At 42.3% G+C, this 26097-nt stretch overlaps 1 protein-coding gene across 10 annotated transcripts in view; it reads left to right on the forward strand.

Moving 5' to 3' along the window:
* Window positions 1-25663, forward strand: part of ERCC6L2 (ERCC excision repair 6 like 2) — a 66022-nt gene extending 40359 nt beyond the window's left edge. For 7 of the 10 annotated variants that reach the window (XM_078386175.1, XM_078386178.1, XM_078386181.1 and 4 more), the window contains 6 exons: window positions 6097-6249; window positions 7211-7291; window positions 9046-10204; window positions 14077-14231; window positions 20237-20421; window positions 23366-25663. In XM_078386175.1, the coding sequence (XP_078242301.1) occupies window positions 6097-6249; window positions 7211-7291; window positions 9046-10204; window positions 14077-14231; window positions 20237-20421; window positions 23366-24287 (2655 nt within the window). In that variant the 3' untranslated portion in view covers window positions 24288-25663. The remainder of the gene's footprint in view (window positions 1-6096; window positions 6250-7210; window positions 7292-9045; window positions 10205-14076; window positions 14232-20236; window positions 20422-23365) is intronic. The other 3 variants (XM_078386176.1, XM_078386179.1, XM_078386182.1) reach the window with 1 other exon arrangement.
* Window positions 25664-26097: the final 434 nt, after the last annotated feature.

Raw genomic sequence — 26097 nt, forward strand, 5'->3', positions numbered from 1 at the left:
ATGTACAGTGGACCCTTGACTTACAGATGGCTTGACTTACAGACTTTTTGAGTTACAGACTTCTCTGGCCGCAAAATTTAGGTTTGACTTGCAGACTGAGATTTGAGTTACAGACCAGAAAAAAACCAAAATGGAACAAAAACAGCCTGTTACGGGATTAATTGGTTTTCAATGCACTGTAGGTCAATGGAGACTTGACTTACAGACTTTTTGACTTGAGAACCGCCTTCCAATACGGATTAAGTTCTCAAGTCAAGACCCCACTGTACCAGAATGCCTTAAATAAATTACTATTTTTATCCTCCTTCTATCATTCATTGCGAGATGCAGTATTTACCTTGGCAGAGGCAAAATTATAACAAACAGAAATATTACTGATGCTTCCTTCTACATGTTAAGAAGTTGCAGTAGTAATAATATAGTTTCATGTCCATCATGTCATGTTCACATTCATTGTCAGAATTTATGCATATCATTGCACAGTCTCATATTCATTCATTTAAAACCTTTCTTATTTCTTATTTATTTCATGTTTATACCGCCCATCTGGCCGAAGTCCACTAAGCTTAAAATATGTATTTATTTATTTAGTTATTTATTTAATTAATTTATATCCCGCCCATCTGATACATCAGTATCACTCTGAGCGGCTAACAACATATATATGATTACAATAATATAAATCTAAAATATCAAGTAACATAACATAACAAAATCATAAATAATAGATAGATAAAGAAAGAAATAATAAACTAGATTGGGTTAGATGCTGGCAGGAGGGAAGGCCTTAGCATAGAGCCATGTTTTTAGCTGGGTTTTGAATGTGCCCAGCGAAGGGGCCGCGCGAATCTCAGGAGGGAGATTGTTCCAAAGGCGAGGAGCCACCGTTGAGAAGGCCTGGTTTCGTGTCTTATCCCTCCGGGCCTCCCTCGGCATCAGGCTCCTCAGCCTCACCTCCTGGCTCGCGCGGGTGGTCCGGGTAGAACTTGGTGGGTGAAGGCGTTCCGCCAAGTATCGAGGTCCCAAACCGTTTAGGGCCTTATAAGTGAGCATTAAAACTTTGAAGTCGATACGGAAACGAATGGGCAGCCAGTGCAGTCTAGCCAGGATAGGAGAGATGTGATGGTATTTCCTCCCTCCAGTGAGGAGTCTGGCAGCTGCATTCTGCACCATCTGAAGTTTCCGTATCAGCCTCAAAGGTAGCCCCACGTAGAGCGCGTTGCAGTGATCTAATCTTGAGATTACGAGCGCGTGTACTAAGGTGGAAAGTGCCCCCATGTTGAGGTAGGGCCGCAGCCGAGCAATCCACCACAGATGGAAATAAGCGGAACGGACAACTGATGCCACCTGTGTTTCCATGGTGAGCATCGGGTCCAAGTGTATACCCAAGCTGCGGACCTCACTCACCGGAGCCAAGGCCGCCCCCCCCAAACGAGAGAGAGCCACCCAGGTCACCAACAATGGGGGGCCCCACCCTCAGGACTTCCGTCTTGTCCGGGTTCAGCTGCAGGCCATTCTCCTGCATCCATTCCAGTACGGTCCCCAGGCAGCGCTGGAGGGACAGTACGGCATCACCTGCTGTTGGCGAAAAGGAGATGTAGAGCTGGGTGTCATCAGCATACTGATGACACAACGCTCCACACCCCCTGATGACCCCCGCTAGCGGCCTCATATAGATGTTAAATAGCATTGGGGAGATGATCGACCCCTGTGGAACCCCACAACTGGAGCACCACGGGGCCGAGACATTCTCCCCAAGCTGAACTCTCTGGGGACGATCCTCCAAGAAGGAGCGGAGCCAGGATAAAGCCGAGCCACCGATTTCCAGCTCGGAGAGCCTCCCCAGGAGGATACCGTGGTCGACGGTATCAAAGGCCGCTGAGATGTTGAGGACCAACAGAGACACTTTGCCCCTGTCAGCCTCCCTCAACAGGTCATCATACAGGGCGACCAATGCCATCTCTGTACCATGGCGCGGCCTGAAGCCCGACTGGAATGGATCCAGGGCATCTGTTTCATCCAGGAGTGCTTGAAGCTGATCTGCCACCACCCTCTCCACCACTTTACTCATGAAAGAAATATTGGCGACGGGCCTATAATTGCCAGTTTCGTCCGCTGCCAAATTTGATTTCTTTCTTATGGGCCTAATGAGTGTCTCCTTGAGGGCAGGGGGGAACCTGCCCTCAAGGAAAGACCCATTTATTATTGCTGTGGCCCATTCAGTTGTTTTCGGCCTGGCTTCTTTGATTAGCCAGGCCGGGCAAGGGTCCAAGGAGGAGGTGGTGGCCCGACAGCAGTCAAGCACCCTGGTCACAGAGTCAGGCGTTACTGGCTGAAAAGAGTCGAAAATAACCGGGCAAGGCGGAGCGCTAGACATCTCAGCTCGATTCACTACATTCAAAAAAGGAGAGAGCTCCCGGCGGATGGCCTCCACTTTAGATTTTAAAAATGCTGCAAATTGGTCCAGAGAAAAACTAGGGGGAGGCCCATCTCCCGGACCAACTCCGGATAGGTCGTGCACTATACGGAAAAGCTCCGCCTGCTGGTTGGACGCTTCGCTTATCCGGTTAGCGAAGAATGATCTACATGCAGACTTCACCTTATTCAGGTAGAGGTTAGTTGCGACCTTGACAGCTATCCAATTGTTATCCGTCAGATTCTTCCTCCATCTGCGCTCTAGCCTTCTCCTTATTAGCTTCATCACCCGGAGCTCCTGGTTGTACCAGGGTGCCGGATGAGTTCTGCGCCGGAGAGAGCGTTTGGGCGCGATCGTGTCTACTGCCGGGTGGCAGCGGTGGACCAGCTGTCCACCAGGACGTCGACAGGAGCGCTAGCCAGGTCAGCCGTGATCCCTCTCATGGCATCCTGAAAACCAGTCGGATCCAGTAGCCTTCAAGGGTGGACCATAGAAATAGGCCCCTGCTCCCTGCGGGGGGGGGGGGGGAGGGCCACTGTGAGGTTACATTTAATCAGGTGGTGATCTGACCATGACAAAGGGACTGACACCAGGTCCGTCACCATCAGACCACTCTCGCTCCAATTGGGGGAAAAAACCAGGTCCAGAGTGTGACCACCCATGTGTGTGGGGCCGTTGACATGCTGGGACAAGTTCAAGGAAGCCATGGTTTCCAGGAACTCAAGAGCTGGCCCAGTAACCTCTGCCTCCGCATGCACGTTGAAATTGCCCAAGACCAAAAGCCTCGGGGATCCCAACAATGCCGCAGAGACAAAGTCGGCCAGCTCCGGAAGAGAAGTGGCTGGGCCGCAGGGAGCATGGTAGCTCAGCAAAATCCCTATTCCGTCCCTGGTCCCGATCGACACATGGATGGCCTCTAGACCTGGCCTTACCACCGAAGAGCGCCTGGTAACCTCAAAGTTGGATTTATAGACAATGGCGACTCCCCCCCCGTCCTTCCAGTCTACCCTGGTGCTGGACATCATAACCGGACGGGCAGATGAGGGCCAGGGGAGGTCTGCCCTCCCCATTGAGCCATGTCTCGGTTATGCATGCCAGGTCTGCATCCTCCTCCAGGATAAGGTCTTGAATCAACTGGGGCTTGTTGGATATAGACCTGGCATTCAACAGCAGCAGGGCTAGAGTGGAAGGCTGGCTGAACTGACTACCTCGACACTGGGGGCTGGTCACAGCCTCAGAACAGCGAACAGCCTTCAAACATCTACAATGTAACAAAAGAAGAAACAGAAATAATACTGTAAAATGCAAATAAACAATACCATCAGAATATAAGACATTCATAACATTTAACATTTAAAATGTAACATTTAAAATCAGGTTGGCTAACTAAGCTCAGCTGAGTCTGCAGGTATAACATGTTGGAATGCCTCCCTAAATACCCTGATTTTTAGTGATTTTTTTAAACAAAATTGCCAGTGAAGAGGCCAAACGAATTGCAAAGGGGAGTCCATTCCATAGCCGATGAGCAACCACCGAGAAGGCCTGGTTTCTCATCTTCTCCCCCCAGGCCTCTCTCAGGGTCAGCATCTTCAGCTGTTCTTGTAAGAATGGGCAGATCCTGCTGGAATTAGGCGTTCTGCCAGGTACTGAGGTCCCAAACTCTCTAGGGCTTTATAAATTAGAACCATCACCTTGAAGCTGGTATGGAAATGGACAGGTAACCAGTGGAAGGTGGCCAGAATTGGGGACGATACATTGATATTTATTCACTCCACTCAGTAATCTGTCCACTGTGTTCTGGTCCTGTTGAAGTTTCTGTAACAGCCTTATTGCTATCTCCATGTAAAGAGCAGTAGTCGAATCTTGAGATTACTAGTGTGCGGACCAATGTGGTGAGGGACCAGTGTCAAGGCTGGGCAACCTGCCTGAAATGGAAATAGATCAGATCACAGTGTCACCATACACACACCCAAACTATGAACCTCATTCTTCACAGATAGAGTAGCACCCCCCCCCAAGGAAAGGGAGGCACCCAATCTGCAAACAGCCATAGCACCCACCTGAAGGACCTCTGTCTTGTCTGGGTTCAGCCTCAATCTGTTGACCCCCCCCATCCACTCTAGTATTGCAGCCAGGCTGTGCTCAAGGGATGGGACGGCATCCAGTGCAAAAGGGTGGAAGGAGAGATTGAGCTGCATGTCTTCACAATATCAGTGGCACATCACTCTGAATCTCTGGATAACTTCCCTCAGCGGCCTCATATAGATATTAAACAGCAATGGGGAGATGATCACCCTGTGAGGGATACCGCAGTCGAGAGTCCAAGGAGTGGACCCAAGTTACAGTCTCTGGGGATGGTCCTCCAGGAAGGACAAGAGCCAGGATGAAGCCAGGCCACCAATCTCCAATCCAGAGAACCTACTTTGGAGGATACCATGGTCAATGGTATCTTCTTGCACTCTTCTCTTTTCTGCTATGAGGATTTAGACTGTGAGCTCACTAGGGCAGTGAATTTTCTTTCAATCAAACCATAGCGATTTTCCATAGGAATCTGTTTCTAATGTTCTTTTGTTCAGTAATAGGCATCATGGGGGGGGGGGTCAGAGGCGGAGTCCTAGGGGGCTGAAGTATTCCTCCATTAGTTTTGAATTATTACTATTTCTGATGTCAGTTTTATGTCCGTTTATTGTTTAGCAGAGAACCTGGCCTGTTTGTATAAAGTGCGTTAGGGCCCTGCTCACATATGATGGCGTATTATGCACTCCTGATGTTATGAATGACAATAATAAGTCCTGTAATAGTGTTTCGAGAATAGACATGAGGATATAATTGGTGTCTGGGCCTCTCACAAGATCTGGTTCCTGTATCTGTATCTTTTCTCTTAGATCTGTTGTTGCTGGTGAGTAATCTTTTTGAGCTGGAAAGTTGTCTTTAAGTAGGAACCTACCACTCAAAAGTCTGTGACAAGGAAGGGTCCCTGATTATATATTGAAGTGACTTTAGTTGGGAACTGTTTTTCTGTTGCTATCTGTTCTGTATTTTCCCCACGGGTGTTTGTTTTTGGGGACCAGTCCCATCTTGTTGGTTTGTTTTGCACTTTGTTGGGTAGATACTTTAGTTGACGTTGATTGACCCTTTCTCTCTGAGCAGGTGCATTTGGAGACAGTTGGCTGCTGTCTAAGTCAAGGACAACCCTTGTGGTGTAAATGTTGTCTACAGGGTATTCCTTGCCTTTTTTTTCTGCACCACATAAATGAAATTCTCACTATATCCATGAGGATAATGGCAATAAAAAGGTGTATTGCCTGCTTTTATGATGTGCAGTTCATAGCAGTGTAGAAATAATTTTTGTTGTCCTTCTGTTTTAATGGCAACAACAAGAACAGTGGGTTGAAAATAATAGGTCTGTTGTAAGCTGTTATATTTGATTTGATTTTTTATATACGCAGTGGACGCAGAAGACTTCAGACCACATTTTCTTTCCTTTTCAATAAAATTACTTGGGTTAATATTACTCTACAGTGGCAGCATCTGCCAGGGAAAATAAAACATAATATTTTCTCCTCACAGAACTTATACCTACTCTGACTACATTTCTGTGTAGAGTGTAAATGCCAGGAAATTCTGACACATTGTTACAAGAACATGCTTTTAAAATGTTCTGTGTGGCTCTGTTTTAGCAACTGCATTGTGTAGTGGTGGGAAGTGAAAATGCCAAGCGATATTTTGAGGCAGTTCAAGGATCGAAAGAACATCAAGGAGAACTTTTTGGAATCCGTAATCTGTTCAAGTTTCGGGATTGTGGATCCTGTCTTACAAAAGAAATTCTGGAGGTTTGGTGTTTTTTTCTTTGTCCTTTTGAACGTCTTTGTATGTTCACATCCAGTCTTTGTATGTTCACATATAGAAAAATGCATGCTTTGAAATGTTGGAGACTGTTTACAAATGTAAAATTACAGATTCAGTCCATGGGAAACATAAGAATAATTTTTCTTGGGGGGGGTAACACTCTTCATCAGTTGCAGCAAAACTAATGGGGCTTATGTGTCTTCCGGCACCATAAGGACTGAAAAGTTCTGTTTAGAATAAGCTTTCATGGACCGCAGCCCACTTCATCAGATGCACAGAGCGTTGTTTCTCTTGGTGGATACTATTTTTCAGGGACGGGGACTTGAGTTGCAGGGCTCACTGTCAAGTTGGACTTAAGTAGCCCTGGTGACTCAACTTGGACTCAACTTTTCTTTCTTTCTTAATGGCTCAGATGTGACTCGTTCCCTTCCCGTGCCTCTGTGGCCAGTGACCCACACACCATCTGGTGCCAGCTCCTCTCCTCCTCCTGTTCAGCCAGTCCTCGGCAGGAGCACAAGTTTACCTGCCGTGCCTCCACGTCTGAGTGAGTGATCAGCCAAAGTGGAGGAGGAGAAGAGCTTGTCTGGTGAGTAAGGGATCCAGCTGGGGAGGCAGTGGAAGGGAACATGCAGCACGTGTGGTGCCATGCATATGAACTGGCATGAACTTCTGAACCGAAGGTTGTGCCCATCTCTAGCGGGGACCTTTTTAATGTTAGGCATGTGTGTCTTGCTGAACTACAGCCTGTGGCTCCTGCAAGCTTGCTGATTCTTCTGATTTGTGTTCACATTTGTTATACAAAATCAGCACTCACAGAACGAGTTCTGCATTAGTACATATGGTACACTGCACTGAGGTACAGAAGGATTACAGTGTAGGACAGTAAATAAAGTTGTAAAATTCGTTTTCAAAAGCTTTTTTAAAAATTGCTTTGCTGCTTTCTAGAGAGAAGGGAGAGTGGAAGCTGGTGTCATGACAGCTACTACATGGTTAAAAGAGGAACTCCAGCCTGATGAGACAGAAAGGGTAAGTTGCCGAGTAGTCTTTCTCTCTTTACAAGTCACATTTTTCTTGAGTGGGCTTTAAAAAAATCTTTCAATTGGGGATAGAGTGGAAATTTTAAAAGGGGATTGGCCAGATTTACGGAGGATGGGGCTGTCGGAGGCTTCTGCATCCTACAACAAAGTAACAATGGCCAAACTCCTGTTGGTAGTCCCAGTTGGAACAGATCCATTGAATGAATGGGTTGATGTAAGTATTGGCTCCCCATTCAACCCTTGAGTGAGTAGGCATCCTCTAGTTGGGGCTACCCGTAAGTTCTAGGCAAAGATCTCTTGAAATATCTTTACCAAAAAAGTAGAAGAAATTGGTAGACTGTTGATACATGCATGGCGCCAACAGCCTTTGCATAATTTCAGAGCCAACCGTTTCCTGATTCTAATGCCTTTAGGTCTACGAATTGTGCTTGACTTGTGTAGCATTTGTTTTTCTACAGTATTTATAAAAATGTTCTAAATGAAAATGACTGCTGCTCCTATAACAAATGTGTACCAGAAGTGTAGTGTAAGCACGGCACCATCAAAGTATGACATAAAACAGAGAACTCAATTAAACAGCCAAACAAGTCCAGTAAAAAGTAAATGAAAATGTATGTCTTCTTTAGCAAGAAGCTTTTGTTTGTATAATAAAAGTCACTGCCTCTGCAATTATTGCAAAACCTCTTGAAAATAATTAAGCTTTAATCATTACATACTTAATAGAGATAAGGCCCCACTGAACAGAGTGCCACTTGCTTCCTAGTTGCTGGACTTGTCCTCATATAACTTGAGCTTTTTTGGTTTGGATTCTTATTTATCTTGAAAAGTCATTAATCTTAAATCCAGAGAGCACCACACAAAGGAAACACTGGAAGCTACAGGGAGAAGACAATTAGTTTTTTTAAATAGACAGACAGTGGGCTTGCTTTTGACATGTGCAGGTATCCCAACAATCACAAAATTTCTGATGATGTTTTGAAAATACTGTTTGATGTTCTCACATGCCTGCTTACCTTACTGTATGAGTTGGACTGAGATGTTTTCTTCCATGAGTAAAATGCTTTATTCCCTATGTAGAAGGGATGGCTTGGTTAAGGATTGGTGGGACCTGTTTTTACTGGCACTAATTTTTTCTTCAGTCCCTTCTCTCCAAACAACCTTCAACAGTATATTGGAGGGTCCCGTAATTCTCTAGAGCAGAGGTCCCCAACCCCTGATCCGTGGCCCGTGCCGGTCCGTGGCCTGAGCTGTACTGGGTCGTGAAGACAGATCTCCCCCCCTGCACGCATTCACCCCCGCACAGCCTGTTTGCACATGCGTGCACGCTCCAGCATGCCCATGTGAGTGCCGTGCCGCTGCTTGTGCATGCACACAAGCATGTGCCTGCCTGCACAAGTGCGCATCACCATTTGTGCATGTGCATGAGCACTCGTTCGCCCATGCACCTGACTGCGGGGGTGCCCCGCCTTCCCCAGCTGGTCTGTGGGGTGAAAAAGGTTGGGGGCGCCTGCTCTAGAGCAGCTTTTCAGGTTGCACAGGAGGGGCAAAAAGATTGTCAGAAAATCACCATCACACTTTTCTGACTGTGGGATCATTGTGTGAATGAAACTATGCACATGGTTAGGTAGAGCCAATCGCACTTATTAATTATAATTGAAAAAATGAACATTAGAGTTTATATTTCAAGTTGTCAATTTAAATGATTAAATTGTTCCGTGGTTCCCTGACTTTGCATTATTTCAGCAGGCAGAGCCTGGTTGTGAAGACCAAGATGCTGGTTGTCCCAAGGAAGCATTGGGAAATAAAGGATTTGATTCTAGTGACTTCAGTGATGAAGAGCTTGTGCGAAATTCAAAGGGAAAAACAGAAAGAAGCAGATTGTGCAATGCAAGAAGTACCAAGGTTTTACAAGGGCAACTTACTTTACTGCAGTGTGGATTTCCAAAACTTTTAGAAAAGAGGCCCAAAACAGCTGAGCATGGTGACTGCATCAGCAGCTCCAGTGATGAAAGTGTTGGTGGCAAATCTGTGGGACGGAGTTCCAAAGGAAGTTGCTCTAGTGGCCGTTCTCTAAAGACTGAGAGCTATGGTTGTACTTCCGGGCATCCGAAAACATCTGACTCTTCAGTCAGAATGGCAAAACTAGAGGTGCACAGAAAAACTGCAAATTGGGATTCTCCAGTTTCATTAAGCACTGAGGAAGAAAAGAGTGCTGGAAATCAGCATGAAAGCATGTGCATTTCTAAACAAGTTGACGTTGCTGTGGAACCTGAAGACAGTTCCACTGAAAATGAAGACATTGTCTTCCCTTCTCAAGTTCCTGTTTGTCAGGAAATTGCAAAAAGTTATAAAAACACTGCAGCCGATCATGATACAGAAAAAAGCCCCATGCGTACATCTCATTTGACTTCTGAGGAGGATAGGAGAAGTATTTCACCATACAGTAAAATCAAACCATTTGAAAACATGTCAAAGATCAGAACTGTGAATGAAGCAAGTGACGTTAGTGACGAATCTGATGATATTGAGATGTTTAAGTCAGGAAAGCAGGAATTCACCAACACTATGAAACAAGAACAATTTCAGAACAAGCAACTTAATAACCCTTCTGGAATGGTTTCGCATAGAAGCAGATCAGGCAATGCTGATTCTCAGAGTATAGAAGAGTTTTCATCACCAGAGGATAGCTTCTCAATTAAGAAGACTGATGTTAATAAACAAAAACGGAAGCTCAAAAGTACTAGGTGTAGAATTCAGTTTAAATCTGAATTACCCAGATATAGTAATAATCCTTCTGTGACACTGAGAAAACAAGATAATTCAAATAGCTGCCAGTTGTCTTTCAGCAAGCAAACTTTTGCAAGCCAAGGACAAAATGTTGGATCACTAGACAGACTTCTTGGTAATTACATGAAAATAATAAAATAAGTTTCCAGGAATAATTGTTTCTACAAATTAGCTATGGTTTTCGTATCTCAATTAAGACACTTTTTTTCAAGACCTCTGACGTATGTCTTGGAGAGTCTTATTATAATCACAGTGATAGATCTCAAAATGCACAATTACCATTGAAAGTTGTACGTGTGAAATAGCCGTCACTGATCAGACCAGCAGACAGAGCTTTGCATGATCTGACATCACCACCAGCTGCTACTTAAATTTAAAAGTTTACTTGCTCATTAGTTACTCACCATGAGTTAGTCATCATAAGAACCTAAAGGTCAGCTGATTTGTGTGATAGAAGTTTTAGCATTAATTTTTTTCTTCATCTTATGAAGTGCTAAGCACCATATATGGAGATTTGTGATTAGATTTTAGATGTCTCGAGGATTTGCTCTTAGGATAAATCCCTCTCCTTGTTCACACCGAGACACCTTACATTGATGGTCAGTCAGTAGAATGCCAACATGACTTTATTGTAGTAATTATAGGTAAAAGCAAAATAAAAATAAATTCAAAAAGACAAAAATATGGTGGCACCGTAAAGATAACTTGTATAGTTGTTGTAGGTTTTTCGAGGCTGTTTGGCCATTAGGTTTTTCTTCCTAATGTTTTGCCAGTCTCTGTGGCCAGCACCTTTAGAGGACAGGAGTTAGAACTCTGTGTTCTGGTGTGGTGTGTGGGATACTCCAGTCTTTTCTGGACTAGGACATTTGAATGGTGCAATATACCATGTAAAATCAAAAAGTGCCTCTTCATTTTTGTGCCAGCCTGTTTGTTGTTCATGAGATCTACTTCATGGAAAAGTAGGAGATTGGTTTTACTAGCGCAGGTGCTCCCTGAAGGAGTAGATCTTCAAACTTGGGGCCTGCGCAATCTGGGTGATTTTATTATCATCTGTGTTTTTCTGCATTTTCTATGCCTTCATGTCATTGGTGTGGTAAGAAAGTGTGTCCCCAAATGGGGCGTCACACAGAATGTTCCCACTAGGAACATAGTGCCCGTTCTCTGCAGTTCAAAAGAATCCACTAACCTTTGATTTGGAGGAAAGAAAAAGGATTGTTCACCCTATTACAGTGAAGAGTAGTTAATAGGACAGCAAAGTACAGAATAACCAGGAAGATTTTGTGGGTAAAATGGGGAAGAAGGGCATGAGAGCAATTTAGGCTATTCGTAATTATTATTATTATTATTATTAATTTATTTAATTTATATCCCGCCTATCTAGTCGTGGTGGACTACTCTAGGTGGCCATGATAATAGACCTGTTTCAAGACTAGTTATTTCTGCATTTATATTAAAAAGAGCCTTATTTTTTCCTGGTATACCCCAGCCTATTGTGAATTTTGGCTTATAGTATAGATACTATACATTGATTTTATATGTTTTTTATATTTGCTTTAGTTGATGTAAACCACTTTGAAATATTTAGATGAAACTGGTTTATAAGGAGATGTAAATCAACAGTACTACAAATGTGTGCATCCACAGCAGGACAACTAAGAAAGATTTATTTCAAAACAACAGATGGATTATTTTGCCAAATAATTTTGGAGTCCCACTTTCAGCCAAAACTTACTGAAGACAAAGCCATGGCAGTTTCATAGTCTTTAAATCAACAAATGAAGCTTTATTTGAAATTGCTGCTAGAGATTAGAATAAGTACAAGTTTCGATGTAATGCGGGAGCAGGTAATAACTTTCTTAGACCACTTTTAAAAAATCAAACATATGCGAGCTTTCGTGGATCAAAGTCTACTTCCTCAGGCATGCAGTGATGTCTTTTTGATAGTACAGAAAAATTAAGAAATTTCTCAGAAATTTCTCAAAAATTAAGAAATTTCTCAGAAATTCATAGTAGATGGTTGTGCTGGGCTTGTTTCTTAGAAGTGCGTTTTAAAAAGTGCAGGTCCCATAGGAGGAGTGGTTTTCAAACTCAGGTAGCTGTTAAGTGAATATCACACCCCAACTCTTCCAACAAAGAACCCGGGTAATAGGCTTCATTTGAAACTACGAGTTTATATTTGGCTGGGGGATAGGGCAAGACAAAAAACCAGAGTCCTCCATCTGGGAATTGGGTAAAAATTTAATTTACCCACTAGGCAGAGGCAGATGGAGCTCAGTTAAAGCCAAATTAATAATATTGCCTAGTGGTTAGAAGTAGGTATTTCCTTGAGTTGGCAGTCCCACTTGGCTGATGTTGTCTTCTTGATGGTGCAGGAAAGCAGTTTTTCTGGTATCTTCATAGTTCTGAAAAAAATTAAAGAACTGTGTGGTCCTTAAACAATACAGTGCAGGAACAGTTGATACCTTTAGGTGATATTATTAATAATATAATCATGTATAATATCATGTGCTGTCAAGTCAATTCTGACTTAATGGCAGTTCTTTTCAGGGTTTTCCAGGAAGAGAATACTCAGAAGTAGTTTACCTTTCCTTTCTTCTGGGGGTACCTTGGGACTGTGCAGCTTGCCCAAGGCCACACAGGCTGGCTCTTCCCCTAGAAGGCACAGTGGGGAACTCCCAACCTCTGGCTCCACAGCCAGATACCTAAACCAGCCAGTTGATAGCTTTATTAGACCACGAAACATTTCAGGACAGGCTTACTACCTGTCTGTATTGTAGTCTAAACTTAGCTTTGATTTAACAAAAACGTTCTTCTGTTTTACTGAACCCAATGAATTTCCCCCAACGGAGCCAACCTGCTAACAACCCAAGAGTGTCACTTCTGTGTTGCTGCAGCCTAATTTGCCAGAAGAATAACATGACACAATTTTTATCCAATAATTTTATGTTGGCTGTCGAGCAAACGTATCCCAGTAGCAGCAGATGGAGTAGATCTGTGTGTGTTTGGTACATTTGGATAATACAGAACCCACAGAACACTATGTTGTTTGTACCCCGTTTATGGCTATTAGAACTGAATTTGAAATACCGTATTTGCCGGTGTATAAGATGACTTTTTTGCCCTGAAAAACATGCCTCCAAGTGGGAGGGTTGTCTTATACACCGGGTGCACCCAGAGCGGTCAGCACGTAGCGCAAGGAGGAAAGAGGAGAGGTGAACGAGGAAGAGGAGGCGGCAGAGGCGGCGCCTCTTCTCCCGAGGAGGCAGCGGCCCAGCAGGAAGCAGCATGGAGAGGCGAGCCCAGCCCAGGAAGCGGGCGGAGCTCGGTCCCCACCGGCTCAGTTTCTTCCTCACAGTTACCCTCGCGGAAAGCAGCAGCGCCGCCTCCTTCCCCGTGACCTACCACCATGTTGCCCAGGCGGAGAGAAGCTGGCAAGCAAACAGCGCCTGCGACAAGCCAGCACTGCCCTGCTTGTCGCCAACGCTGCCACCACACCAGACTCCTGAGGAGACTTCAGGAGGCCGGGCTTGCGAGCAGGCGCTGGCCTCTGCCTCGGGCCAGCTGGTAACCCACCCAGAAACTTGCTTTCCTTCTCCTCCCTCTCTGGCCCCCTCCGGCGGGGTAAAAGGCAGAGGGAGGGGGTAGTCTTATACGGCGAGTATATAACGAATGCTAGATTTTGAGTGGAAATGTTGGGGTCGTCTTATACACCCAGTTGTCTTATACGTCGGCAAATACGGTACTTTGCCACAATGTCAATGCTTTTCAAACAAAATTTCCCTTTTTCTGCTTAGGAAAAGAGCATCTTTTTTTAAATGGCTAAAACTTTACCATTATATGTTAAAACATCTATTTTGCTGCTTGAGTGAATGAATAGTAATTAAAATTAAGAATTAGAACTCTGTGTGACTTAGATTTACATTTAATGGTCATCATCATTCTTTCACCATGTAAACTGTAATTCCTCCCCCCCTTTCCAATTACTAGGTGATGTTGCTGAAGTGTCCTATGTTCATTCAAATCAAAATGTGGTGGGTTCCAGCAAAGCTGAAAATCAGATGAGTCGTTGGGCAGTGCGAGATGTATTTGAGCTGCAGCAGTTTTCCCAGCTTCCTGCAAATATTGCAGTATGCAGAGGCAAGGTAAAAAAGGGGGATTTGAGAAATCTTTTCTCCTACCATTGTTATTTTTTAACATCCTCATTCTCTTTATTTTTTTAAGCATGGCTTTCTTTTTTTTAAAAGCATGGCTTTTCCATTCCTAGTTGAATGAGATGCATACGTGGTATTACATCAAGCCAGATAGATGCATTGCTGTTTTACTGTGTCACTTTATTTAACCAAGAAAGAGAGAGAGAGAGAGAGAGAAGTTGCCACAGCCCACTGAATGATGGCCATAGGAAAAGACGGAGAAGGGGACTGGAACAATCCAAAGGCCTGTCTGGACCCTTCTCATGGGAGAAAAAAGCCAGTGAATGTAAGGAGAGATAAAATAGATTGCACTAAAGATAAAGATAAAGAAAAGGGACGTGGTGGCGCTGTGGGCTAAACCGCAGAAGCCTGTGCTGCAGGGTCAGAAGACCAGCAGTTGTAAGATTGAATCCACGCAACGGAATGAGCTCCCATCGCTTGTTCCAGCTCCTGCCAACCTAGCGGTTCAAAAGCATGCAAATGCAAGTAGATAAATAGGGACCACCTCGGTGGGAAGGTAACAGCGTTCCGTGTTTAAGTCGCACTGGCCATGTGACCACAGAAGATTGTCTTTGGACAAAATACTGGCTCTATGGCTTGGAAATGGGGACGAGCACCGCCCCCTAGAGTTGAACACGACTGGACAAAAATTGTCAAGGGGAACCTTTACCTTTACCTAAAGATAAGACCATGAACCAGACTGCTCCAAATTCCCTAATTTGGACCCAACCCAATTTATCTGATTTCAGTGGTTCTGCTCTCAGAATAGTTATTTGGAATGTAATCAGTATTGTTTATTGTGTAAAGTATTATATCTAAAATGTCCAGCAACTATTTGCTAAGTTTGTACAACTACTTTACTTACATTACAGCTGTGTTGATTGAAGCCACCAAATTATGACTAATCTTAATAGTAGGTGTTCAAAGTTTCATTTAATCTTCTGTTGCTTTAAACATAGTTTGAATCTTCTAAAAAAACAACTGCATAAAAATAATTTGAGCCTTCTGGAGCCAGGTAAAACGCCCTCTTCTACTGTTTCCAATCTATTCTGAATTGGATGTCTGGATTCTTTAATTAATTCCCTAATTAATTTCTCTGTTAATTGGCAAAAAGAGCTTCTATAAAACAGCCTAAATGAGAATTTAGAAATACAGGGCTATGGGATGGCCTCGTTCGGCTCCTTTTTTGAGCTGATGTTACTAAATGCTATGTGTAAAGAGATCCCCTTTAAACACAAACACACATACTCAACCAAGTAATAAAAAGGAAGCATTACTTCACTCAATAATTATATGAAGAGGGACAGGATATATTTAGGGGTTTGAAGCAGTTGTATTATGCATTAATTTGCTGTTTTAATGGGTGGAAATATAGTGGTCGCAAAACTTATACTGTACCTCTTGGTTATATAGAGCTTTTTTCAGTCAACTGCTTGTTTTCAACTTAAGTTTACTTTAAGTTTTACTGAAAAGAAATATACAAAGACAGCCATTGAATTGAGGATTAATCACTATGGCAACTGAAATGTGGTGAGTAAAAAGGGGGAGGATGTATTCTCCCCCTCAGCTTCCTGCCAGCTGTCATATTCAACCTTTGCGGCATGAATCCAGTCCAAAATACAGACTGTGACCAGTGCTAAGAAACTATATCTGTATTTTTATAAATTGGTACAAGTATCACACTATAAAAGAAGACTTAATCCCCTGAACTGGATGACAGACACTTGGCACTCCTGACAGTGCTTGACAGAGAAATAACAGGAAGCTTTGTAGTAAAACCTGGATTAATGATAAACCCCTCTTTATGTTATAGCAGTGTGGTATAAATGAGAGAAGTAAGCATTCTGTCAGCCTAGGAAAAAAACATGCCCTTTCTATGCCCAGTGCAGGTTTAAGTGCTTCGTGAGATACTGTAAATACAAAAGTAGCGCTATTAAGAACTTATCTTTGTGGCACTTGTATTTTGTATTGCATAGGTATTTTTCGTAGGTCATGTAAACAAAGGGATTTTTGTCAACTGCAGTAGATCTGAATGAAGAGCATTTGTACAGATCTTGAGTTCAGCAAGAAAGCAGACCTGGGGAGTGGGGGGGGGGAGGAACCCATGGACTTCCAATTGTAGTTTTTTAGTCCATGACAAAGCACCAAACCAAAACCATCTTCCCATATTATGAGACTTTGGAGTTTAGCTGGATTTCCTTATTTACCGTAACAAAGTATTAAGCTTTGTGGTATTTTAAAGCCCTCCCCCCAAGATGCTGGTTTTATGCTTGCAAGTGCACAGGTCACACATTTTTGGTACAGGGTCTGTTCCGAAGGTAATGCATTCCACAGCTGGGCATTATTTCTAAAAGGATTTGAATTTGCACACTACTGATGATTATCAGTATGGTGTGAACAATTATGTCATGAGTAAGTGGCACATCATTCATGGGCCTGAGATGGAGAAGCAGACAGTTCACTCCAGAAATATGTTCCTGATGTTTTGTGGAAGGAAGGTTATTGGGAGGCAGGACCTGATAAGAAAACAGAAAAATCTGGCCATGACTGAACTGTGTGCACTATAGCACTCTCCCGTCTGTATTGTTCAAGAGAGCAGAACTTCATAAAAACGGTGTTTCCTTTTCATAGTTTTGCTGGGATTTAACATGCATTGTAGAGGGGATTCAGCGGGATGCATCCACTGGCAGAACTGCTTCCATCAGCAGAATTGGGAAGGTCCAGTCTCCCTTCCTAGCTGCAGCCTCCCGTATGCCCCCAAAAATCTGTGTTGAAAGATGGGAAGATCCTCCAGAGCTATTTTGCAAGTACAGTGGTGCCCCGCTTAACGCTTACCCCGCTTGATGACAAATCCGCTTCACGATGAAGTTTTTGTGATCGCTTTCGCGATCACAAAACAATGTTTGAATTGGGTTTTTTCACTTTGCGATGATCGGTTCCCTGCTTCGGGAGCCGATTCTTCGCATTACGATGATCAAAAACAGCTGATTGTTGTAGCATTCAGCCCTGCCCTCACCTGTCCGTCACAGCTGGGCAGTGGAACATCAGCCAATGAGGGGACGGAAGGTGGTGCAGAAGGGGGAGGAGCTGGAATATATAAAGGGGTGTATGATGTAAAGGAGTAGGAGAGAGATTTTGAGAGAGTTAGTGATGAATGTGTCTATGGGCCTGTGAGCCAAATAGTCAGTGAGGGAAGAATCTGTGTGTGTCAGTGAGTGAGAGACCTTGATTAACATCTTGTGATTTACTTACTTTATTTTGTTAAACCAATAAACAAGTTTTTGTTTTGAAACAATTGTTTTTTTTTAAAAAAAATATTGGATAAAATTGGTGGCAGCAACTGAAGAAGAAGAGTGAGCACTCCTGGAGGCCTGAGTTGGTAGAGGCTTCAGCGTGCCCACTACAATTGTTGGGTTTCAAAATGGCTGCCAGGTGTACAAAATGGCTCCCCGCTGTGTTTAGGAAGGATTTTTCACAAGACAGGGAGCAGAAAATGGCCACCCTATGGAGGATCTTCGCTGGACGGTGAGTTATTCAGCCCATTGGAATGCATTGAACGGGTTTTCAATGCATTTCAATGGGATTTTTTTATTTCACTGGACGAGGATATTGCTTAACAGCGATTTTGCTGGAATGGATTATCCTCGTCAGGCAAGGCACCACTGTAGTGCCTCAAACTGCAGGGGAGGAAAGTCCTGTCTTACTGCTCTAGCATTGAAATTGGGATGGCTCACAGGAAATGAGGAGCTCACAGGGAGACAGAAAATGGAAACGCTACTCTCAGAGACAGAAAGGAAGGCGTAATGGGGGAGGGTTCTGGGACTTTTACTCTGAAACATAGACTAGAAAAAATGGTTTTGTCCAAAAAGTAACATTTTCAAGTTTGTGTGCAGCTTGATTTTTCCAGTGTTACTATTCATTTTGCTCATGAGTGCTCTGGCATTTGCTAACGTAGGCAGTTTGTGGCTGTGAACTAATTAGCATGGGATCCTTTCTCTTCCATAGGATACTGTGTGAAAGCCTTTTGAAACTGTGCTGGTTCTTCAGAACTTGATTGCCACTTGTGAAAACTTTGTGGATGTTAATTCGGATGTATGAGTTGCCTTGAATGTAGGACAGATTCAAATGAATGTAACACTTTCCCATCAGTAGACATTGTTGGTGGGTTTGTTTAGCCAGTTGGCTTTCGTCCAGAAGGCGGAATAAAGATGATCCAAGGATAATTCAGGATTGCTTGAAGCTTGTTCTGCCATCAGTTTGGAGGATACTTTGTTTATAGCAACTTTGTTTCTGAGCCTCCCGGCAGAAACAGTTAATTTTTGAGATGAGTTTTTTTTTCAGGGGGGAAAATTGCAAGCACATTTAGAAGTGTTTTCATCCTTTTCAAATTACAAAAGCCATCTGTGATAATTTATTTACAGTGAACTGAACAGTATTAGTTTTAACAGAAATTCTCTTCCCTTGCAAAGACAAGAAAGCTTATGCTGTTCAGTCTGTTTACCAAATCTGGCTGTTTTCCAACTTTGTTTTTTTTTTTAAATACACCCCTTTGTGTTTACCAGATGTGTAGGTCAAGGCATTATTAGGTACTGTTTAATAACTAAGGTAAATAAATAAATCTTCAGAGGTTTTAAAACTCTTAAGAAAGATACTGGTATGATGATTTATTTGCCTACTCAATGCATTTCAATGGCTTTGCAATGTCCGTTTTCGCTCATTTAAAAGTGTCTTAAAATGTTTGAAACCTGTTTTAAATGTCTGTTCAGTGCATTCCAATGGGGGGAAAAATTCACCAAAAATTAACGAAGACTCAGAACAAAGCCAAATTAAGTTTGCAAAGGTTTCACAAGGTGCACTAATGATTCCAAGCATTTAAAACAGGTTTCAAACATGTTAAGACACTTTTAAATGAGCGAAAACGGACATCATTAAGTGAAAATCGCCCATAGAGAACATCGTTAAACGATGCGGAAAATTCCTCAAAAAAAAACCATCGCTAAGCGAATACATCATTAAACGAAGCAATTGCTAAGCGAGGCACCACTGTAGTGATGTAAGGGACTGGGGTGATGCACACATATCTAAATTAAGTACAAGACAGGAAGACCACCGGGCAGCTGGCTGTGCCAAAATAGAACCATGGGCTCAGGGTATGGGACTTGCTTTTGAAAGAAAGGCATCCTTAACATGGATATCACTACTGAGATGGTGGCCCAATGGCATAACTTGATATAAGTCATAATGACTTAGCTTAAGAATTGCCTTCTGTCATATGAACTTTCCAGATAGAAACCTAACTTTCGGTTTAGCCACCGTCACCACTGGGCATAATCTTTTCACTTGGCCTGCCAGAAATGGAATGCCAATCCTGGACACAGGCACTGGGTTCACATTCTCTTGACTTTTAAATGGAGACTGAAGGTGATTTAGCACTCTAGTGTTTCTATATCGTTTTAGTATTATGCTGTTGCTTAGTTTTTAATGTTAGGGCTCTTGTTCTTTCACATTTGCTGCGCTTTATTATATTTGATTATTCTATCCAGTAATGTATCTTGCTTTGTGTCAGCAGCATTGGTGTGATCTGATGTAAAAAAAAAAAGTAAGACATCAATGAAATAACATGGTACCATAATCTCCTCAACAATCAGTTCTCTTCCTCCCATTTTCCCCTTCCCTCTCTGGTTTGTAAAACACAAATGGTTAGTGTGATCTGGTAGAGACCATCGTTTTTCATGCAGAGGCTAAGACCCCTGTGAAATCATAAAAATGAACAGATTACTTGCTAAAAATGTTGCATGGCTTTGGAGAACTCTTGTCATGATTAACTTGAAAAGATGATTATCTTCTCCTGTGACACAGAATCTCAGCTAAAGATGAAATAAAATATGGAATTAAATCAGAGGATAAACACTTGCATATAGAAGTTATTAAACTCTTTTATTTGAAAATTTGTTTAGAAAGACAGGAAGAACACAGAAGAAAGTCCATCAAAGAAGAGCACCCACAAAGTTAAGCCAGTAAGTGGAATCAGCAAACCATCTGTTCTTTATATCACACATCCAGTGTGCCAGAAACAGAAAAAGGTCCACCGAATAGGTTCAAGAACCTTCCTACTTGGAAAGACACCGAAAGGAATCCGAAGGTAAGAATAGAACTATAGCTTGCTAAAAGACCTACAAATGAGGCCTCAGACTCATTTGCTTTGCAGTGTATCAGTTTAATGCACGATAGGTATTAATAATAATGTTATCGTGCAAGTATTATTTTGAAACATTTGTGCCATTGTAATTGTAGCATTTTGCAGAATTAACAACTGAAAATATTGTTCAGAAATAGTAGGACAAGCACTTTCAATAGATCATAGTACCTCGTTTACTGTACTTATTTTTCTTTGTTATAGTGCTCATAGGGACGTGGTGGCGCTGCGGGCTAAACCGCAGAAGCCTTTGTGTGCTGCAGGGTCAGAAGACCAGCAGTCGTAAGATCGAATCCATGCAACGGAGTGAGCTCCCGTCGCTTTGTCCCAGCTCCTCGCCAACCTAGCAGTTCGAAAGCATGTAAATGCGAGTAGATAAATAGGTACCACCTGGGTGGGAAGGTAAACAGCATTCCGTGTATAGCCGCGCTGGCCACGTGACAATGGAAACTGACTTTGGACAAACGCTGGCTCTATGGCTTGGAAACGGGGATGGGCACCGCCCCCTAGAGTCAAACACGACTGACTAAAAATTGTCAAGGGGAACTTTTACCTTTTATAGTGCTCATGCTTAAAATGCATTTCAGTTGGACCTTGAAATTAATTTATAATAGCTTAGTGTTATCAGAACATTTATATTAAAAGTAGTCTTCTTTTAATGGTTGGCATTGCAACTTGAAAAGTTCCTTCATTGCCTCGCAAACAGTAGAAAATAATGGCATTGTTGCTCATTTTGCCATCTGCATATGTAACAGCTGCAGAACCTAAAATCAAGGTAGGAACAGGAAATCTCATAGCTACGCCATCATTCTGTGTACAAGATGTTCATAATTACTCCCACTCAGTGAACCCCATGGCAAGTGGTAGAGAACTACACAGATTTCAGATTTGATGTTTGTAAGTGTGTCTTACTTTTTTATGGTGGCTGTTTGAATTTCCCATGCTGGGGAATATGACTAAGCTAATTCAAATCATATTGACCAGTATCCTGTTCAGTATTTTATATGTGTGGCGTCTCCATTGTGGGAACTGCTACTGTAGTCCAATTTGATTACATAATCAGGCGCACAATCCTGTGTCACTAGTACCTTCTGCTGTTGGAGCTTCACATACATATAGAGGAGGAGGAGGAGAACCATGCTCCTGATCATAATCATATGCTGTCAAGTATATTCCAAATGATTGTGACCCTTTCCAAAGTTTTCTAGGTATAGAGTACTCAAAAGTGGTTTACCATTCTTTTCTTCTGGGGTTTCCCTGAGACTGTGCAGCTTGCCCAAGGCTACACAGGTTGGCTTTCCTTCCAGGAGACACATCGGAAATTTGACCTTTGGTTCTGTAGCCAGCTACTCAACTCACTGAGCTATGTTGTGCAGCATTGAATAGATTAGTGGTGTTATTTATCTGTTGTGGAAACAGAACTTCATGCCAGAACTCCATTCTCTGAAAACAGAACAAGAAAAAAAAGTGTTTAGCAGGGTCTAGTATGTTTCCTTCTGTGGGTTATTGCAGAGGCAGCACCAGAATGTAAGTTAACAGTTGTGTTCCAGGGCAAACTATGGTGTTTTTTCCACCCATTTCCCCAAGAATCTCTATTTCTACCCCAAACAGGACCCTTAGTGGGAGGAATATTGTCCCAACTTGTTATTTTGGGGACGAGGGTCAGACTTTATCCAACCCTCTCTTGAATGCAAACCTTAATATAGTGGAAGGCTTTGAGTATGTTAGGAAAGCCAAGGGCAGTGCTTTCAGGAAGCGAGATTCCTTTACGAGCCTCAACTTCTAGCAGGGTCACCCAAGGTAATATGATCAAAACTGAGACAAAGACATATCCACCCTCCTCAGGATTAAGGGTCACATCAGTAGAAAACAATTGATAGTTCCAGTGGTGATGGGGGTAGAAAAACTCCTGGAGGGCACTATTGGGCAGTGGCAGTAGAAGAAAGTGATAGAGGATCTTTCACAAACCACTGCAGTGATACTCTAGCTAACTTTTGATGGTACTGCACAAAGGAAGGCAATGGTAAATGACTTCTGAATATTGCTTACATTGATAACCCTATGATGAGACAGTCCAAAATAAAACAAGAGATAGTGCTGGAAGAGGAGACTTTCAGGTTCAGAAGGCACTCAATCAGCTAGTGAGGAACCACAACCACAATTGAGGGTTGTGGTTAATGGAGGAACTAGATGAAAGTCAAAAGGCTGTTTAGTGATCCATGTGCACAGAGGCAAAAGGAAATTCTGATGCTGCACAATGTATGTCATTGGAAGATGGAAAGTATGAATTATGGTGATCTGGAAACCGTAAAGCAAATTTTGGAACATTTAAACATTGTAGTATAAGGTGTGAGTGAGCCAAAGTGGACCAAAAGTGGATATTTTCAATCAGAAAATTACAAAGTCTTTTACTGTCGAAATGACTGTGATTTTTGCAAACTGTGGGAGAGCTGCGAAACCATAATTTCACGGTATGTCTTAATTTTCACTGTTTTTTTTTTTTCTGGACCAATGGAAGGTTGTTTCAGTTTATTAAGTAATAATTTTTCATATGCGAAATCCAAGAATTGAAATGAAAAGAAAGAATGGATAACAGATCAAGAAATGTGGAACGTGTTCTTATTAGCATCTCATCCCTGCCCTCTCTTAAAGAGCCCACTGACATTCATATGCTCTGAGTGCTAGACTTCTATTATACAGTTTACAAAAGTTGGCAGGAGGTGGGAGGAGAGGTGGACACGATTTTCCTGTCTAGTTTCTAACCTGATCTGGAAATAAAGCTTGTTTATGGATGTTGCAAGACAGTCATCCAGTTTTGTAGATTTTTTTTGTTCTTACTTCATTCAGTAAACCATGTTTTTTTTTGTTTTGTTTTTGATGATGACTACAGGAAACAATTTGAAGAAATGGCATCTCATTTTCATAAGAACCCAGTGGAGGAATTCGCAAAGCATATTGTTGACACTACCTCAGAAGAGAGACAGGAAATGTTGAAAGAATTTTATGGTGCAAAATATCCAGAATTAAAGGAGCTATTAAAAGTTGATGTTCCAGTTTCTGCTTCAGACAAAGAAGATGTACAGAGAGCCCAGTCTAGAAAAAGAAAGTCCGTTTTTAAACCTGAAAAATCAGTGTCTGGTCCTTTGACAGATCTGTGTGGCCATAAAAGACATGATGCAGAAGGAAAACAATTTCAGTATGATCCCTGCGTACAAACTGCTGTGTGTCATAATGTGGAGAATAAACAATTGCCCACTGTCATTACCCAAGATAGCATTAGTGAGAGAAACAGTCAGGCATTCAAAGACTTTATGGCATCTGACTCATTAAGCAGTAAATCAGGAATAATTGAGGGGCTGTCTGCAAATACTACCAAAGGACAGCCAAACTTGAAGGGGGCAGAGTCGCCAAGAAAACCCTTTCTGTCTCAGTCAGAAAGCAGACAGGCTGAAATATGCAAGGAAAACTCATTTGCAGACTTACTAGGAGACACCTCCATTTTAAATGACCTCTTCAAAAGTAATGGAAATAGACCAACTGAGCCACCCAGGAGGTCTCTTTCTGGGCCTACGGAAGGAGCAAAAACGCGATCAAAGGATTTCTGGGACATGCTGAATGAACAGAATGAGGAGAGTCTGCAAAAGCTGACAGACATAGCAATCATAGAGAAACTATGTGAAAAAGCACCTCTCGCTCGTTTGTCTAGGGAGAAAGAAGAAGATAAGAAATCGCTTTGGAAGAAAAATGACAATTTTTTATGGAAAAGATACAATACAACTGACACAGATGATGAATCTTCGTGTGACACATGATGAGATGTGTAAATATCAAAAAAGAAAAATATGCACAGGTGCTTAAAAAGTTACTTTTTATTCCTGGAACTGACCCAGTACATTCCAGGCTGCTTTAGCTATTTCTTTTCCAAGGATAACTTATTCTTAGTGTTTCAAAAGAACACTTTCTCACACACAGTATGTGTTTTAAAGCAATTGCAAGAGGAAAATATCCTTGAAAGGATAGCTCTTGGATCCCTGAATAGGGAGAAAGGTAGGATAAGATGACCAGATCTGAAATAAACAAACAGATGTAAACCATATGCCTTTGTAGCACCTGTGGATAGTTTCCCTTTTTGTTGCTCCCTTTCTTCTTAATCCTCTTGCTTCTTGGTGTAATTCTTGGAGTTTTAAAAATCAGTTTATAATCAATTAAAGAACATATTTAGGGTATTATCCAGCCTATAAATAAGGTGTAAGGTAATTCCCATGAAGTGCATCAGGTAAGTGATGCAGCAGTAATTCAGAATGGTTATGTCTTATCAGTTCAGTGCTATGTCACTTCATAATCTGAAGCAAACAAGGAGAGCTAGTGAAAAAAGAAGGTGGGAATAATGGCAGAGGAGTATATGGTGTTCGATGGGGAGGAATGTACCTACTTTGCTGTGTGGACATCTATAGTGCAGCTTCTCAGGATAATTAAACTTTTCCATGTTGAATGATAACAATTATTTCAGCTGGTCTAGACTTTACTTCTCTCGTTGCCCTCCACACTGTCTAAAAATCAGCTCTGGAAAGTTTCCCAATCATCCAGTGAAAATATTATGGAAGTAGAGGAAATTGTGAGTCAGGTGAAGAATCCTGTTTCTGCTTCCGTCAATCGAACTGCACCATGATGCTGACCATAACTAGAGTGCTGAATAGGAATGAGCTTTATGACAGTCATTAGGCATAGGTTACCAGGCACCGCATTGTTAATATCGTCTTTGAATTATGTGTGCTTGGTTATGTGCCATCAATTCAGCACTGTCTTACAGTGACCTTAATGGGGTGTTCAAGGCAAGTGAGATATTTAAGGAGTGGATTTGCCAGTTCAACATCATGACTGAGCAGGAATTTGAACACAGAGCTCCTAGGTCCTAGTCTGTCATTCTGTATACTACACCATATTGGGTATCATGTGCTAGACTCATTTAAATGAATGAAAACAGCACTTCGGAATCAAGAGTGATAGTCATCATGTGAGCTGCTGAAAAAAACCCTTCATAAATTATTGCCTGTGTGCTTATCATCCAATTGGTGATGGAATTGCGACATATTTATGTCAGGGAAATGATGGATCACTGTGGAACTTCAGCTTGTATGAAGTTCTAAGTAACCATTCTGTCTGCAAATAAAAATACTTTTAAATAGAAGACTTCATAATTGTATCTCTGTGTTTGTAAAATGTTACTTCTATTATGGCTCAGTTTCTCTATCATACACTAGCAGAAGGGTCTCCAAATTTTTCACACGGAGAGCCACATAATTTCGATATTTTCAAGGGCTGAAGGAATGCACACATGCACACAATCCTACCCGCCCATGCTCCTGTACATACACACACCCGCCCGCACACATGCACTCCCGCCGACCTACACGCGTGCATTCCCACCCACCCGCATGCACGGAGACCCCTGCACTAACAGATCTACCCAAATAACATTGTGGTGGTTGTTGTTTTGATATCTTCACATTTTTTCTGACCAACCTCTTGCAAATAAGTGTCTGGTAAAAATATTTTGGTGTAGAATCACTACGTAGATTCCCCATTACACTTTTTAAATAAAACAGCAGTTAAAATTGAACA

This window comes from Pogona vitticeps, chromosome 2 (assembly GCF_051106095.1).
Source record: "Pogona vitticeps strain Pit_001003342236 chromosome 2, PviZW2.1, whole genome shotgun sequence".
Lineage (NCBI taxonomy): Eukaryota > Metazoa > Chordata > Lepidosauria > Squamata > Agamidae > Pogona > Pogona vitticeps.